Source organism: Elephantulus edwardii, unplaced genomic scaffold (assembly GCF_000299155.1).
Source record: "Elephantulus edwardii isolate Elephantulus edwardi_28Jun2011 unplaced genomic scaffold, EleEdw1.0 scaffold00044, whole genome shotgun sequence".
Lineage (NCBI taxonomy): Eukaryota > Metazoa > Chordata > Mammalia > Macroscelidea > Macroscelididae > Elephantulus > Elephantulus edwardii.
The window spans coordinates 1583602-1602275 of NW_006399794.1; the positions used below are offsets into that span (position 1 = coordinate 1583602).

Genomic DNA, 18674 nt, shown 5'->3' on the forward strand with positions numbered 1-18674 from the left:
GGTTGTGAAACTCAAAAGAAAAAAAAACACACCAACCAAAAAATAGCCACCAAACTTTGTTGTTGTAGAGTTGGAATGGACTCTTAGCCAGCTCTCCAGTGAGTTTTTGAGGCTATACCTCCTATAGGAAGAGAAGGCCAATTTTTCTGCCAAGGAGCCCCTGGAGGGTGCAAACTGCCGCAGAAGCCCAGGTGTGGGATAACAGCATTATTCCCCAAGGACTCGGCTGCCAGAGCTCCCCAGCGTCAGGGTTGTAACTCACTCACTCTTTGCTATCATGTCAGAAACCAACTCACAGCTGACCCTCCAGTGGGTTTTCATAGGCCGTAAACGGCACGAAAGAAGAGTGCTCATCCTTCTCTTGTGGAACAGCTGGTGGATTTGAGCTGCCAGCACTGTAGCTTCTAGCTTCTGAGCAACAGGCAAGTCACCACAAGTTAGCGAACTGACAGACAAGTGGACTTTTAATATATTTGGAGGACAAATGATTCGTAGGCTGCCTGAAAGAGATCTACCTTCTAAGATCTAGCCTCAAATTATGGCCAATTACCAGAGAGGCATCACTCAAAACTGCTTTTACAGTTCTTTAGGGTAACACTGTGAGGCTACATGGACATCCTTACAGGACTGCTCCTACTGCTGTCAAGTCAGAACTGACTCACAGCTGACCCTCTGTTGGGATGCTGAGGCGATAAATTCCATGGAAGGTGATTAATCAGACTTGCGGAACTCTAAATATGAATTATACATATTTAGAAAAAAGTCTTTAAAAGAATATGAATGGATGAACAAATGAATGCAATTGGGAAATCATTTTACTACCTAGCTTTTATGATGAAAGAGAGAAGGAAGGAATAATTCTGAACAACTATTATGTACCTATACTTGGACCAGGAGGCAATGCTGAAAGCATTTGCTGTAGAGGGTAAAGAACCATAGTGTACAATATAGATTGAAGTGCAACATCAAAAACCCCCTGAAGATTCTCACAACTAGATCAATTGGCAGCATCACGATTTGTGGACAAGAGACTGAAGTTGTTAATAATTTCAATTTGCTTGGTCCAACAATCAGCACTCTTGGCACAGGGAATCAAGTGCTAAACAGCAAGAAAATCTGCTGTCAGGGACCTCTCCAGAGTACTGAAGAACAAGGATGTAAGTCTATAAGGTGTGCTTGATCCAGGCCATGGTCTTTGCAATTACTTGCTATGCATCAGAGAGCTGGACAATGGCCAAGGATGACAGAAGAACTGATTGATGCCGTTGAATTGTGGTGCTGAAGAAGAGTATTTGACATACACTGGACTGCCAAGAGAACTAACAGGTCTGTACTGGAGAGGGTGAAAATAAGCTGCTCCTTGAAGGCAAGGATTTTGAAACTTCTTCTCACAGAATTTGGGCATGTGTCCAGGAGGGACCAGTTTTTGGAGAAGAATATCATGCTTTGAAGGGTCAAAGGACAGTATAGGAGAGCAAGACCCTGGTTGAGATGGACTGATAGAATAACTGGGGTAACAAGAGTAGGTGTGTCAGAGATAGTGAGCTTGGCTCAAGAGAACAAGGTTCAGAGCTATTGTGCATAGGGTTACTATGAGTTGTTTTTGACTTGACAGCACATAGCAACAACATTTAGTGCCAGACACAATTTTTGTCCTAAGCTCATACTGTCCCTCTGAGACTGGTGTTAATAGAAAATTCTGGCAGAGAGAAAAGAACTGATTTAATAACAGTCTAACAGCATCAGGATTCAGACTCTGGAGTGCCCACTTTTTTTCTAGTATCTATGTTCTTTCTAGGACTGCTCACTGTTACCATTATCCTGGCATTATTTTCCCTTCTTTTCTTCAGCAGCAATAAAAACAAAAACAAAAACCACAGAGTATATGCCAAACTACTTCCCTCTTCCTGGCTAGGTTTTCTCTGGACTTTGCCTTTTCATATAATGTGTGCTCCTGGCGCCACCTGCTGGCAACCTCATATATCCTGATATTCTTTGTAAAACCTTTCTTTGTGCAGAAGTCAGCCATCTGGTTCCAAAAAATGCAAGAAATTCCAGGCAGGATAACCATCTGGTAAATCATCCACAAAGATGCTAAAAGCTATAAACTCCCAAACCAAAACTCACTGCTGTCAAGCTGGTTCCGATTTACCGTGACCCTCCACTGGGTTTCTGAGATTGCATGTCTTTACAGGAGGCGATTGCTCATCTTTGTCCCCCCGCAGATCAGAAAGCTTTTAAGGGAGGAAAAATCCATCCACCTCTCCCAAGGGCAAATCTCTTCTCTTTCCAAGGTACTCTTAGTTTCATCGGACTTGACCTGTTTGCAGATTCTGTCCAGGAGATTCTCTAAACATAAATGATGTTCTCTTGTCAAAGAAAGGTGGGCAAAGCTGGCCTTAGCCTCCTCAGGTGAGGTAAGGCCCAGGATAAGGCAGGCTGCCCTCTCTCCCGGTCCTCTGCTGTAGGCCTCCAAGTGAGTTCGTTTCCTTTGACAAAGCATGCACACACACACACACACACACACACACACATGCATCCACATCCCCCTCCCCTGTAAAACATAACGATTTGTCATCTGGGGTGGATTCTGGGTTCTTGTTTTTCTTTGTTTCCCTTTCCTTGACAAAGTGGGGGAAACCCCTTCCTGGGGGCGGCAGAGCTTATTTCTGACTGTTGGAAAAAAAGAAAGCAGGAATTGTTGTCACGACAATTAGGAGCTCATCAAAGCCTCATTTTGCTCATCAGCCATCATTGCCCTCCGTCCCGCACCCCCGCATGTTCCTCTAATTCAATGCCAGCCTAATGAATAACTCCCAGGAACAAAAGACCCTTTCAGCCCGGCTCACATAATTATTAGAGGAGACTTGCATAACTGTCGCAGACTACTCATGTTTTCAGGCCTGTCTGTAAATTTGGTTATTCACAACCTTTACAGCTCAATATTATTGCCTCACTGTGATAATTTTCTAATTATCCTAATAATACCTATTAAATAATTCCCATTAAATCACTTGAACTGGAGCAGCACAGGCCAGCTCAAATACAACTTAACCTAATAAACATTGGCCATTCATTAAGCAACAGGGCAATCTCTTAAAGGGGCTGAATAGAATATTAAACTGCAAAGGAATATTATTATTGCACAAATGTTATTACAAGTTCCAGTGTATTAATTTTGATGCCTGGTTTGCAGATCTTCCATTTGCTTTCCTTTGGGACACTCTCAGGACTTGACTCTTGTGGTCTCCAGACCCTTGTTTATCTGCCTCTGTCATTCACATAAGGACAATCAAGGCGAACAAGGCCCATAAACTTAGCAAGGAATTAGATTACCAAGGATATAAAGGGAATGAGTGGAATCTATCTTCTAGCTGGGCTGGCCCACCTTTGAAACCACCACAAGCTGGCTGAGTTTCTTTGTCGATCATTCAAGCTAGCCGTTTCTCCTGCACATTTGGGAGTGAGGGAGATTTTCAGAGGAAGCTTAAAAAATTTAATCTGTATCATTTCAGTTTCGAGCAGGAAAGATTAGAGAGTTAATTCCTTAAAAGTGGATATGCACATTTTACAGTATTTTGCAAAATAATATTAAACCCCTGAACCAAACCCACGGATACCAAGTATATTTCGACTCATGGTGTCCCTCCACTGAGTTTCTGAGGCTGTCAGTCTTAACAAAAGTAGAGGTTCTCATCTTTCTCCCATGAAGCAGCTAGTGGACTTGAACTACTGTCCTTTCAGTGAGCAGCCAGTATGCAATGTGTCATGTCACCAGAGTTCATTAAATACTGAGTGGCAGTATCAAATGCCTATAATGCTATGAACACGCTGATAGACATTTTGTCCATCAATATTTTCTCAAACCAATCTCACAACATAGGATTACTGTTTTAATTTTACAGATAAGAATCTAGGTCAAGAGAGGTGAACTGACTTTCTCAGAATCATACAGCCTAAATAAATGCAGCAGATCAGACTGTGAACCTGGCACTCAATTTCCACACTGTCTTCTTCTTTTTTTTTTCACACTGTCTTCTTGTGTTGTTAATGGCACACTAAAATACGTCCCAGATTTGTGATTTATCCCGCTCTTGCTTTTTGTGTAATCTTTTTAACATATGAGTTGAGTGAAAGTTTACAAAGCATATTGGTTTTCTATTAATCACTCATACACATTTTTCTTTATAGCAGTTATTCACACTATGTATCATCCTCTACTCACAAAGCAATCACACTCTACTCACTTCCTTCTTGTGATTCTCATTTCCATTAATCCATCCATCCTACTCTTCCTGTTTGTAAGACTTTACCTTTGGGCAAATGCTATCTTTTTGATCCATATCCTTAGTTATTCTAATGAGTAAGTGCCTCCTTGTTCTCCTGATAGGCCTGCCTATTGGTACTTTCATTATTTGTTTTTATTTATTGTTTATGTTTTCTGTTTGGATAAAAGTTGGGCCATGAGGATGAGATACATCTCATTTCCAAAGCTTCTTTGAAATGCAAACAAAACAAAAAACCAAACCACAACCTTATTGCTATTAAAGGAGAACTGACTCATAGTCAACCCACCAGTGAGTCTTTAGAGGTAGGAAACAGCACAGGGGGTGATTTCCCACCTTTCTCCCTCAGAGCAGTTGGTGAGTTCGAATCCTGTGCCTTTGAGTTGACAGTACAATTCCTTACCTCCCAGTCACCAGAGTTCCCTTTCCTTCACACACAGGACTCCAAATGACAAAGGCGCGGGCCTTCTTGAGTGGGATTAAGACTGAATACCAAGCAAAGAGAGTTCACTGCACCGAAGGTCCCAATGGCAGCCTCGAATAGTCTTGTTTTTGTCCTGCTTCTTCTAGTGAGTGAATTTAAGTTAGCACTGGAAAGAAACTCTCAATGTGTTTTAACCAGAAGAGGATTAAGTATTTAACAAGGTGTTTTGTTTTGTTTTGTTTTTACAGGAGTTATGTTTGAGTCTAAGAACGTGAAGCTGTCATTGAATAGTAGTCAACTTGGTAAGAAGCTGTGCTGCAATCTCAAAGGCATAGGGTTCGAATCCACTAGCTGCTCTTCAGGAGAAACTGCCTCTGAAAACCTGACAAAGGTTTGGCTCCGATTTGATGGTACACAGCACCACCACTGGCTTTACCTTACGTCAAATGATGTGCTAATTCAAGGATATGTTCTTCTTTCTTTTTTTTAAAATATGGAACACTTCCTGGATTTTTGTGTCATCCTTATGCAGGGGCCATGCTAATTTCTCTGTATTGTTCCGATTTTAGTATATGTGTTGCTAAACCAAGTACTATTTTTAAATTCTTGTACGAATGCTATACAGTAACCAACATATCGTTGCTGTTATTTATGAGAAAGCAACAGCTCAAAGGAGACTGGCCATGGTCATACAGCTTAGATTCCAACTCTAAATTTAGGCAATGTTCACAGCTTCAATGTCCAAATGTTTCTCAAGTTGTTTTGATTCCTGAATTGCAAAGAATGTTCATACTACAGTAAAAGAGGAGGCTAGAAATTGGATTCCAAGGCCAACCAATGTCACAAGAAATTTCTTTTAATTGTGATTTTAATAAAAGTTTACAGAAAACTTGCATTTTCCTTCCTACCCTCCTGGTTTGTTGTTGTTGTTGTTATGTGCCGTCGAGTTGTTTGCGACTCATAGCGACCCTATGTACAACAGCCCTAAACCCTGCTCTATCCTGTGCCAATCTTATTGCCTCTGACACACCCATCCCGATTACCCCAGTCACTGAATCAATCCACCTCATAGAGGGTCTTCCCCTCCTGCACTGTCCCTCCACTCTACCTAGCATGATGTCCCTCTCTAAAGACCTGTTTCTCCTTACAACATGTCCACAGTATCCTAACCCTAACCCCAGAATCCTTGCCTCCAAGGAGCAGCCTGGTTTAACCCTCTCTAGAATGAATCTGTTTGTTTTCTTGGCAGTCCATAGTACATTCAATACTCTTCTCCAGCACCACAGCTCAAAGGCATCAATTCTCCTTCTATCCTCCCTAGTCATTGTCCAACTCTCTGATGTATAACAAGTGATTGCAAAAACCATGGCCTGTATCAGGCGCACCTTAATCTCCAGAGAGACACCGTTGCTCTTGAGTACTTTAGAGAGGTCTCTAACTGCAGACTTTCCCATCACAATGTTTTTTTATTTCCTGGCTACTGGTGCCAAGAGTGTTGACTGTGGAGCCGAGCAAACTGAAGCTGTGAACAATCTCAATCTCTTCACCATCCATCCTGATCCTACCAATTGGTACAGTGGTGAGAATCTTTGTCTTCTTGACATTGAGCCTCAATCCATATTGAAGGCTGCAGTCCTTGACCCTCTGCAGTAAGTGCATGAGGTCCTCCTCAGTTTCATCCTCCTGGTTTACTTTAAAAAAATATTCATCCATCGATCCACCACAGTCTGACTTTGAAACTCTGAAGCATTTGTGGATTTACAACCACATGCCCATACTGCAGATCTAGAGTCTGGAACAGGATCTCATTGCTTTTCCCAGACGGTTCCCACACCAAACCCATTGCCTTGAGTCAATCCTGACTCACAGTGACCTTGGAGAACACGTAGGACTGCCCGTAGGGTCGCCTGGGCTGTGAGTTTTAAGGAAGTCAACTCTGCCACATCTTCCTCCCGCGCAGAAGCTGGCGCGATTGAATCGCTGGTCCTTGGGTCAGTTTGAAACGCTGATTCTTGGGTCAGTTTGAACAGGTGATCCTTGGGTTAGCAGCTGAGCCCTTACCCACCACGCCACTAGGGCTCCTGCAACATTCTCCTATCACAGAATTCAGCCCCCCAGCCCTGTTGCTGTGTCCCCAGATGCCATACCTGCTTCTCCTCTCAGTGCCTTCTCCAGCTTCACGCCTTGGATCTCATATGCCCTCTGCTGCTCCTCCACCTCCTCCAGCTGCCTCTGAATGGCCTGCAAAGCCAGGATCACAGGTCACAGGAGACTCTGGGTGTGTGGAGTTACAGGAGGGGGCTGACTCAGCCGCTTACTTAGTCTCCATTTCAATCTACCCTCCTTGATAAACTGGACAATGCCCTCTAACTTCCCAAACCACCAGATCTTCACATTTTCCTTTTCAATATGAAAATACAAAGCAAGGAATTTGTGTCTATGTCAATCCACCCACAGGGAGAGGTTAAAACAGTCCCCAGGAACAGAAGCCCTATGCGGCAAAAGTTGGTGGGCTTGGTCAGGGTTTCTGTAGCTCATGGCTCCTAGATCCCGTGGAGGTCAGTCTCTGTCTGATGGAGATCCTACTACAATGACTGGACCTAGAGCCACTCACTATACAGTGCAGGGCAAATGTCAGGGGGCAAACATATTACCCATTTTCATTCCATTCTCTTAAGAGAAACAAGTAGGCATCTCCCAGGATGAAAGTCTGGGGCAGGGACTCCAGTCAGCTCCAGGAGGTTGGTGTTCCCTTTTCAGACTGTCCTGCCCCCTCCACAGTGACACACTGTACTTATCCTCTCCCTGTCCCATTGGGCTAATCCTCAGGGCTCTTTTACTGTGGAAGACAACTGTGGCTTTGTTACTAGCAGATGATTAAGACAAGACACAAGCCATTTATCCCATTAAGAGACAACCTCACACCTGCCTGAGACTCACCACAGGCCACTAATTAAGGGTCATGACTGGGTTTGCATTTATACATTTATTTCTCCTACGAGCTACTGTTCTCTTGGGTAAGCTAAAAAAAGGAAAACCAGGGGAAGGTCTTTCCTATTGTACATTTGTCAATCTCCACCTCCTTTTTCCTCCTTTGAAACACCCCGCCAAGAGGCACACTAACTTAGCGTTCAGCAGAACACAAGCTAAAGCCAAACTCACCGTTGTCAACTTTACCTCCCAGTGAGTTTATAGGGCAGAGTATACAGAGAATAGAACAACTCCGTAGGGTTTCGAAGGCTGTAGTCTTTACAGAAGCACACTGCCACAGCTTTCGCCTACAGAGCAGCTGGTGGGTTCAAACCGCTGACCATTTCGGTTGGCAGTCAAGCTCTTAGGTACTGTGCTATGAGGGCTCCTGGCAGGAGAGAACGCTGAAAGAACTGCTCATTTCCGAGGTGCGTAGGACACGCTGGTGCTGCTGCTTTACCTCACTTTAGCTCTGTCTCCCTCTCTTCCCTTCTTAACCCTACATTTCTAACTCTCCCCTTGGTTTTGGGGTACAAGAGCTGAAGCACCTCCAACCCCATGAAGAAACCGAAATGACTGTAATGACTGAGTAGCCACTCGCTACCTCTTGTCCTAGGTTAGGTGCTTAAGCTCAAAACTTGAAATCTGAATTAGATGGTAATTCTTTCTATAATTTCATGTTGCCCTCTTCTCTCTAACAAAGACAATTATATCTTTAGAAAGTCATCTCTTCCTGTCATGATGCAGAATTTCTAAAGGAAAGGAAAAATTTAAATGACCTTATTACTGTGCAGTAGTAACTGTGTGGTCATTCTTCAGAAACCAAGGATGGAAGTTGTCTCAAAGACCAACAAGGGCTGTTCTGAGCGCCAGCAGATTAGGACTCAAAGGGCCACCTTTGTTCTTTTCCGGCCACTGCCTACTTTCTGGATTGAAAATATATGATTGAGAAATTGCTGAGTTTGCCAATGCATGTCATAAAGACTCGTCTTGTTCCTAGGAGGAAGAGTTGAAATGATTCATGGAAACCCATTTTAGGAAACTGAGGGTAGACAGTGTTGGGTTTATGGGAATTTTCCTATTTATTAAGTGAAAAGGGTGATTATTAAATCAGTTAGTGTGAAAAGGGAAGGAAGTTGGAGTGAAGGATTTCCATCTTGTCAGATACAATGTATAGGATCACACGGACAGCTTAAAGGAGTAACTGAAGAGAGGCACACAGACTACCCACAGCATTAGTATAGGCAGTCATTCTAGGTCCTTAGGCTACAAAACCCAATTGTTCTTCAAGTCTCAGTTTGGGCTCCTCTCATATATGGGTGCTGGCCTCAAAATCTCTATTGTCTGTATTAGAATGCTGGATGCTTGTGTTTGAAACTATCTTGGAGTGAAGAGAGCCTTCTACTTGTTTCCTCAGCAGCAAAGACACTGGAAAGAAGATAGTAGAAGGCATTTATCCTCACAGGCTCATGTGTTTTTAGCAGCCAGAGCTCAGAGTAGTTCTCACTGGTTTCAGACTCACTGCAGGACACAGGTCTACACAAAGAAGAAGTGGCTGGGAGTGGACCAGCTTGATAGATACCTGGGCCCAGCATTCCTCCAGAGATCACACTGGGGTCTACAGAATGGCCACAACACTGACCCATCAAAGAAATGAGACTGCTTTTCTTGTCCCATCTCGTCTCCCTTCTAAAGATTTGCAAAGTGCTTTCATGTCTATATTTCTGGGACCCCCAACCCCCAGGTCTAGTCCATGGACACAGGTTTGTTTTCTGACCTGAGCTTTATAAAGTCTTTTCAATTCTTCTTGCTTGATTAGTTGCTTTGTTGCTCTTTCCAGTTTCTTTCTTCTTTTAAGTGTCTTCCTCTGCAATAAAAATCAACAGAGGAAAACAGAAAAGTCTGAGAAGAGTGAGGTTGAAATTGACAAAGCACTGTCAGGACTTTCTGTGCTCTCCAATCGCTGGTTCCTGGCCTTTGATTCTAAAGCTGAGCCTCTAACCCTTCCCTCAATGACGGCTCAACACATCAATACTGTAAAAATGTGGACCTCTGTAGCCACATGTGGTAAGTGGACACTTGAAATGGGGCTAGGATGATGGAGAGATATAATTTTAAAATTTACTTTCAATTAACATAAATGTAAAAGTTAGATAGCCACATGTGTCTGTTAGTGACCATATTGGAAAGTGGTAAGAAGCTCAAGTGTCTGTTATGGATAGCTATATGCCACTTTAGGACTAATAGCGATGATACAGGGTGCTGTGTTTATATACTGAATGTGTAGGCAAGAGAGCTCCAGAGGCCACTAGCTTGATTTAGTTGAGGGAAGGAACCATGTGTGAATTATACTCTATGATGATGCTACCATAATATAGTGTTTCTGGGGACACAAAGAAAGTACCCATGAAGCTTGGATAAACACCTTAAATAGACCTGGAGTAGAGGAACAAATCTAAATCATTAAAATGAAAGTGGTTTGGGTTTTTTTGGGGTGGTTTTTTATTTTTGGCTTGAGGTAGACATATGATTACTTTCTGGATTCCCTACTTCACATTGCATGTACAAATACCGCATTAACATCATTAAGTTTTGTGTCTGGACCTTTAGGGAAACGAGCCTTTAATCTGAACACGTGTAAAACAAATGTATGCATCTTGATGGAGCCCCTTCCATATTTTAGGCACAGAGAGGAGAAGTCATTGTGTGGTCATTCCAATGCAGTGGAATGTTCAGGAGTCCCTTCTGACTGGGGAAGCAGCAGAGAGCCATGGCTGAGCCCTGGTGCCTGTTAGGCTGCTGGGGTTTTGACACATCACACCACTTCCTGCACTTCAGTTAACTCTCTGGAAAAATGAGGATAATTTAACAGCTATCTTGCAGGAATGTAAAAGGAATTTTTAAAGAGACATGGGGAGATAGTAGATGTCACATAGTTATTATAATTTTTAAACTACAATTGATGATTTCCCCCCATATATTTGTGTTTGCATATTATGTGTAGTAATACACACACACACACCCTCTATATTTATAATATATTTATATATTCCTGGATGAAAGCAGAGAATACCAGAAGAGTGTCTATTTGTGCTTTACTGGCTATTCGGTATGGAACATAACAAATTATGGCTAACATTAAGAACAAGAATCCCAGGATATTTAATTGTGCTCATGTGGAACCCATAACTAAGCCATGAGGATGCTGTCTGAACAGAGCAATAGTTTAAAGTTAAGAAAGGTGTACATCAGGGTTATATCCTTTCTCCATACCTATTCAAGCTGTATGCTGAGCAAATCATTCAAGCAGCTGATCTTTATGTAGAAGAATCTGGTATCAGGATTAGAGGAAGACTCACCAACAACCTTTGTTATGCAGATGATACTACCTTCCTTGCTAAAAGTGAGGAAGACTTGAAATACTTGCTGCAGAATATCAAAGACTACAGTCTTAACATAGATTACATCTCAACATCAAGAAAACAAAAATTCTCACCACTGGACCGATAGGCAACATCATGGTAGATAGAGAAAAGACTGATCTCTTACTAGGATCCACAATTAATATCTTTGGTACCAGGAGTCAGGAGATATATTGCACTGCAAGGTCTGGAGTTAGGGACTTTCCAAATTACTGAGCAGCAATGATGTCAGCTTGAAGACCACCATGTGCTTGATTCGGGCCATTGTCTTTTCAATCATTTGCTATGCATCTGAAAACTAGACAATGGCGAAGGATAACAGATCCCTTTGAGCATCTTTGCTTGAGAAAAGTACTGAATATCCCATGGACTATCAAAAGAACAAACAGGTATGTCTTGGAGAAAGTGCAGCCAGAATATCTTTGGAAGCAAAGATGACAAAGCTTTGTCTCACATACTTTGAGCATGGTGCCAGGAGAGGCTATTCTTTGGAAAGAGACATCATACTTGCAAAGGTGGAGGGAGGGTGAAAGAGAAGAAAACCTTTAGCAAGAAGAATTGATACAGTGACTGAAGCAATTGGCTCTAGTTAGATCAGAAAGGATGAGGAGGGTGCAGGATTGGACAGCATTCAAATCTGTTGTTCATAGGGTCACTATGAGTCATGCTTGACTTGATGACACCTAACAATTATATACATATACAAACATACACATATATGTCGGGGTTTTAAAAATTTTATTTTCTTATTTTGTGTGTGTGTACCATCAAATCAGATCTGACTGGTACAGGAGGAGATTGCCCCTCCTTCTCGAGTAGAGCATCTGGGGGTTTCAAATCGTTCACCTCTGGGATTGCAGTGCAGCTTCTTGCCACCAGAGCTCCTTCACATATATGTTGTTAATGTTAAGTCGAATGCAACTCATAGCAACCCTCTGAGCAACATATCTAAAACCTGCTCTATCCTGTGCCATTGTCACCATCTCTGACACACTTGAGCCTACTGTTGCAGACACCAGTCAATCCATCTTGTTGGGGGACTTCCTCTCTTGTGCTGAGCCTCTACCTTTCCAAACTTGATGCCCTTCTCCAAGAACTGACCCCTTCTAACAACATACCCGAAGTATGTGAGACAGAACTTCACCATCCTTATGTCTAAGGAGCACTCTGGCTGCACCTTTTCCAAGACATATTTGTTCTCTTGGCTATCTATTCAGTACTCTTCTCCAACACCACAACTTAAAGACATTAAGTCTTCTTCTGCCATGCTCAGTCACTCTCCAACTTGCAGATATATATGTATGACATATATTGCCATACATGCAAAATGTGTTCAAATTGGGCTAGTTTTACTATGAGTTTGCTTTCTCTGTGCACAAACTTCCATTTTATACATATTAGGATAAAAATCAGTGCATGATAGAGATTTATTTTAATGCTGGCAGAAACAAATATGGAATTTAAAAATTGTTATAGCTAGCCCAGTGCCTGGGAATTTAATATTTGTGATTGCCTTGAATGTTTGCCTGTTGAAAGAGCCATAAATTTATAAATGGGGAATGGAGATGTAATAGACTAGACATAATAGAGGCATAACTGACAGAGAGCTCTGATAGCCTACTGGTAAGAAGCTGAGCTGCAATTCCAAAGGCACATGGTTTGAATCCACCAGCTGCTTTATGGGAGAAAAATGGGCAGTGTCCTCCTGTGTGAATTACTGCCTCTGAAACCTGCTGGAAGGTCAGCTATGGGTCGGTTCTGACTTGATGGTACAAAACAAGAAGAGATGGGGGTGGGGGAGCGGGGAGAAAAATGAAACAATGAATAAATGGAATTTCAAAATCTCTGTAGATGTTCTTTGAAATTAGTAAAAAAAAAAACCACCACAAGAAGAGATACACTAGAGGAATCAAGTTCATAACGGAACTTGTGCCTGAAAAGCAGCAAGGTTTCCAGGGCCTTACAAATCCCTGTCATTCTGTCATCACCCACTCTATAGATGGAGTGAGAGACCATCACACTTATCAGGAAAAGCACCCAGCTCTGTGGCATCAGAACCTCTATCGATCATCAGTGAAGACATTAATTTGAAAGAGGAAACTGTTTTCAAACATCAATTTATCTTTAGGGTGTGGAATCCTAAAAATCTTCATTTTTCGGAGGTCATTTGAGATCTCAGAACTCAGGTTTATTCTGCAGCAAATCATCTCTCTTTCTAGGGAACAACTTCTAGATTGAAGTCTCTCAGCCACTCTTCAGGAGTAAGATTAGGAGATCTACTACTGTTGAGATTATAGCCTAGAAAATCCCACAGGACAGATCTACTGCCACATGGGATTGCTATGAGTTGAAAATTAACTCGATGCTATCTAACAGTAATAACATGTGTCAGACACTGCACTAATGATCACCTGTACCATGTCATTTATGTCTCGATTACATTCGTTTTACAGATAAGGAAATCAAAGAAGTTAAATAACGTTCCTAAGATAAGCACAGCTAGTAAGTGGTAGAGGAAACTCTGGTGCTGTGGTCTGTGGGAAGTTGTACAACTAATCCAAAGGGCACAACTCTCTGGTGATTTGAACCCACTGGAGAGGCTCCATGCAAGAAAGATGGGCAGTCTCTGCCTGTGTGATTTACAGCCTCAGAAAACCCACTGGAGGGTCAGTTATGCATCAGTCCCAACTCGACAGTAATGAGTTTGAATTTTTTAGTTTAATCCCAGGTAGCTTGATTTCTGTATTCCCATTTTCCTCCAATCTACACCAATTTTCCTTGTGCTAAACACTGTTCAGACACATCGAGAATGTCTGCTTTACAGTGTTTCTTACAGAAAAGAAACACCAAAGCTGTTTTTCCCCCAAAATATCATTAATACTACTTCAAAATTAGGGGTGGAGGAAGGAACTCTTGACAGCATCACAAAGTTTTAGTACGTTTTCAACAGCAAAACTGTTAAATTTGGCTTCTTCATAAAAACAGAGCCCATGGCATGGGGGCGGGGAAAGAGTGACAGGTGGCCAGGCACACCTGCCTGGGACAGAAGAGACAAAGAAACCAGAGGACAAAGAGTTCTCCTTATGCCTGTGCGGGAGCCCCTTGGGAAGTTTTCAGAACAATCCTTTTGCCGGTTCTCAATCCTGTTAGAGTGGGCCAGGTTGGGAGCTAGATGGAAAGAGTTTCCTTGCCACCCGGTGGGCTCCAGGGTTTTCTGTCTCTGTCCTGGGCCAGCAGGATGAGAAGGAGCTGTTTGCTAGGTGGACCCCACGTATCATCATCCTGCTAACCGCAGATATATCTGTGCTTCTCTAGTCCTTCATTCTCCACGAGTGTGCAGATAGTGCTGGGGTCTCTAATTAATTTGGATTTAAGATGAATTCAGGTCCTCCTTGGTGATGAAGTTCATTACGTGTTAGGTTGCTAACCAAAAAGCTAATGGTTCAAATCCACCAGCTGTGCAGTAGGGGAAATTATGAGCCATATCCCCCTACAAAGATTTTTACAGCCTTGGAAACCCAAGGGGAACTCGGAAATCAATAGAGCACACAGAATTCACTTGTGTGGAATAATGAATTAAGCAGAGACATCCACAGTTAGAAATTTAAGCTCACATATATTCTTCCTCACATGCACATGATCATTGTCATTAGGTGCTATTGAATAGGCTCCAACGCATGGTGACGCTGCCCTCTGCCTGCCAAACTCGGCACCATTTTCACAATCTGTTGCAAAGACAAATTGCATTGGGAAAGTCTACTGTCAGAGACCTCTTCAAAGTACTGAAGAGCAACAATGTCAGTCTAGAGACTAAGGTGCACCTGATACAGGCCATGGTCTTTGCAATTACTTGCTATGCATCAGAACGTTGAGCAATGGCTAGAGATGATAAAAGGAGAATTGATGCCCTTGAGCTGTGGTGCTGGAAAAGAGTAATGAATATATCATGGGCTGCTAGGGGAACAAACAGGTTCATCCTGTAGAGGGTGAAGCCACGCTGCTCCTTGGAGGCAAGGATTCTGAAGCTCCATCTGACATATTTTTGACATGTTGCAAGGTCGGATCAGTCCTTGGAGAGGGACGTCATACTTGAGAGGGTGGAGGACAGTGCAAGAGAGGAAGACCCTCAATGAGATGGATTGATTCAGTGACTGGGGTAATGGGGATAGGCGTGTCAGAGACAATAAAATTGGCACAGGATAGAGCAGGGTTTAGGACTACTATACACAGAGTCACAATGAGTTGCAGGCGACTCAACGGCACATAACAACAAAAACAACACCACCACGTTGTACTAAAACTCATTGCCACAGCCACTGTGTCAATCTGTCAATCTCAGTGAGGGTCTTCCTCTTTTTAACTTACCCTTTACTTTACCAAGAATGACAGACGTCCTTCGCCAGGGTCTGGCCCCCAATGTATGTGAGATGAAGTATCATTGTTTTCCCTTCTGTGGTGTTAGGACTTTTGAAAATGGTTTCTATATCCATTGTTTTAGCCTCCTCTGGGACCATGGTCTCAGCTGCCTCAACTGCAGACATGTGATTCACCATTGTTTAGCATTTTCAACATCATCAATGGCTGTGAGACCAACATAGGAAGGAGAGAGCTAAATAAATTATAGAGACACCATAGAAGGCTGTAACCTGATGGAGCCCTGGAGATGGAGCCAGAACTAGAGGTTCTGTTTGCAAGATGACTGATGGAAGAGTTGACTTGTGACTGCTGTGAGACACAGCTAGCTGGACGAATGAAGAAACCAGAGGCTTCTCGCATCTGTGTTGCTGGACTTTCATTGTGTGATGTCCTTTATCTTCCCAACCCGCAACCTATTTCCTTAATAAGCTCATCAACTGTGAGTAAAGCCAAGTCTGTGAGTCAATATGCAACAAATAGTTGGCCTAATGATTAGTAAGGGTAGGTGCAGCAGGGTGAGGGGCTATTATCTTGGCACTGTAGATGTTATTAATGGGAACAGTTCCCCTTTGTGAAGTTAGTGGAGGTTGGACTTTGCCTTCTCCATACTGCCATTACTCCTTTTACACCTTCTAAGAACCATCCTGGGTGTACTTCTGAGACAGATTTCCTTGTTCTTTGGCAGTTCCTGGTGTGTGCTGTATTCTCTGCCAACGTGGAAATTCAAAGACAAAAACTTGCTCTTCCTCATTCATTCACATGCATACGAAGCAAATGGAAAACACTATGACTTGGTTGAGATTTACATTCTCCAAGTGTGTGCAGATAACGGTGGGGCACCTGAATCTTCAGACCGGCACCCTTGCTCTTTAGTGATTTAAAGAGATTCTTTGCAACAGATTTCCCCCCATCATTTGATTTCTTAACTGCTACTTCCACTGAGTGTTGATTGGGAATTCAAGTTGATGCTAATATTTTCTTTAATTAGCACGATGGCCCACTTGTGAGGCCTTTTGTTTCCCTGATGTTGAGGTAGAATCCACAGGATGTCTATAGTAAGGTGTGTCTAAGGTTTGGCAGCGATGGCACTTGTTCTGGACAGCCTTCCTTCACTCAGCTTCCACACTGCAGTTTCTAACACTAACTGTGATAGATTATTCTGCAAATAATAATGACCACAGTTTCCCTCATCCTCCAAGAGCACACCACTCTGTGGAACTTTCTATAGGTCAAAATGGCACAAAGTGAGAAAGCCATTACTATTAATTTATATGGGATTTTTAAAAATATAATGGAAGACAAAGATTCTCACCACTGGACCAATTGGTAGCATCAGGATGGATGGTGAAAAGATTGAGATTGTTCACAGCTTTAGTTTGCTTGGCTCCACAGTCAACACTCTTGGCACCAGTAGCTAGGAAATTAAAAGACGTATTTCCATGGGAGAGTCTGCTGTTAGGGACCTCTCCACGGTACTGAAGAGCAATGGTGTCTCTCTGGAGACTAAGGTACATCTAATTCACGCTATTGTCTTCGCAATCACTTGTTATGCATCAGAGAGTTGGATAATGACTAGGGAGGATAGAAGGAGAATTGATGCCTTTGAGCTGCGGTGCTGGAGAAGAGTTTTGAATGTACCATGGACTGCCAAGAAAACAAACAGATTCATCCTGGAGAGGGTTAAACCGGGCTACTCCTGGGAGGCAAGGATTCTGGGGCTTCGTCTGATATACTTTGGACATGTCAAGGAGGGACAGGTCCTTGGAGAGGGACATCATGCTTGGGAGGGTGGAGGGACGGTGCAGGAGGGGAAGACACTCTATGAGTTGGATTGATTCAGTGACTGGGGTAATCAGGATGGGTGTGTCAGAGGCAGTGAGATTGGCACAGGATAGAGCAGGGTTTAGGGCTGTTGTACATAGGGTCACTATGAGTCGCAAGAGACTCGACGGCACATAACAACAACAATATTCTAAGACCCAAAATACTTAACAAATCATACCAAATAGCACAGAAAGTATAAAACTGACACATGGTGTTAATGCACAGGTCAAGGCTATGGCCGCTTGATGCAGAGCCGCTGAGGGAAGTTCCTGGGAAGGAGCATGGCAGTGCCACTATTGCTATTTGGGTTGTGTGTGGCTTCTTCAATGGCTCATGAACACTTCTTTTGCTTTTCACTTTTTTTCCATAAAAGTGAAAAACTAAAATCCTTTTTGGATATCCTTCCATTAGTGAAAGTTGTGCAAAGTGACCTTGCAAAAGGCCAGAGACATTAGTACTTTTGCATTTGAGAGTCTCCAGGGATCAAGCAAGAAACTCTGATATTGTAGTGGGTCAAGCACTGAGAAACTAACCTAAAGGTCAAGAGTTCAAACCCAACAGTCCCTAGTGGGAAAAAGACATGTCAGTCTGCTCTGGAATGGTTACAGCTGGACAGTTGTAAGGGTCACAGCTGGATTCTGTCCTATAGGGTCTTTGCGAGTCAGAATTGACTCGATGACTGTGGGATGGGCCAAAGCCAAAAGTGTGATCTATCTTTTCATTTCCCAGAAGTGTTTATCGTTAAGTTATTTTGGTGCAAAAAAGCAAGAGAGAGGAGTGGGGGGGGGCAGAAAAACTTGGGGGTTTTTTGTGTTTGTTTTGAGTTTTTTAGCCCAAGTCTATACGAGCAAAGACAAAGTAAAGTATTACAAGGAAAGTGCACAGCGCTGGAGTTAGAAAGTCAAAAGGGAAGTTCTTTCTCAAGCTGAAAGAACTGAAGGACAAATTTAAAACTACAGTTGTAACACTGAAGGATTCTGTGGATAAAATCTTGAATGATGCAGAAGCATCAAAAGAAGATGGAAGGAATAAACAGAATCACTGCACCAAAAAGAATTGGTTAATACTGAACCATTTCAAGAAGTAGCATATGATCAAGAATCCATGGTGCTTGCAACAATGAACGAACGGAAATCCATGTTGTCTATAAACTTCTTTCCTGAAAATCTCAATTATATGGTGCAACCACTGTGGAAGGCGGTATGGAGCTTTCTCAAAAAGTTGCAAATAGAGATACCATTTGAACCAGCAATTCCACTACTGGGAATATATCCCAAAGAGACCATAACTGACTTCCAAGAAGATATATGCACAACCATGTTTATCGCGGCT

General features: G+C 42.6%; 1 protein-coding gene across 1 annotated transcript in view; it reads right to left on the reverse strand.

Moving 5' to 3' along the window:
- Positions 1 to 18674, reverse strand: part of MICALCL (MICAL C-terminal like) — a 51636-nt gene that overhangs the window by 11766 nt on the left and 21196 nt on the right. Inside the window, exons 4-6 of the mRNA XM_006885589.1 lie at positions 12144 to 12146; positions 9458 to 9547; positions 6858 to 6951 (exon numbers count right to left, since the gene is read on the reverse strand). Of these exons, the coding sequence (XP_006885651.1) occupies positions 6858 to 6951; positions 9458 to 9547; positions 12144 to 12146 (187 nt within the window). The remainder of the gene's footprint in view (positions 1 to 6857; positions 6952 to 9457; positions 9548 to 12143; positions 12147 to 18674) is intronic.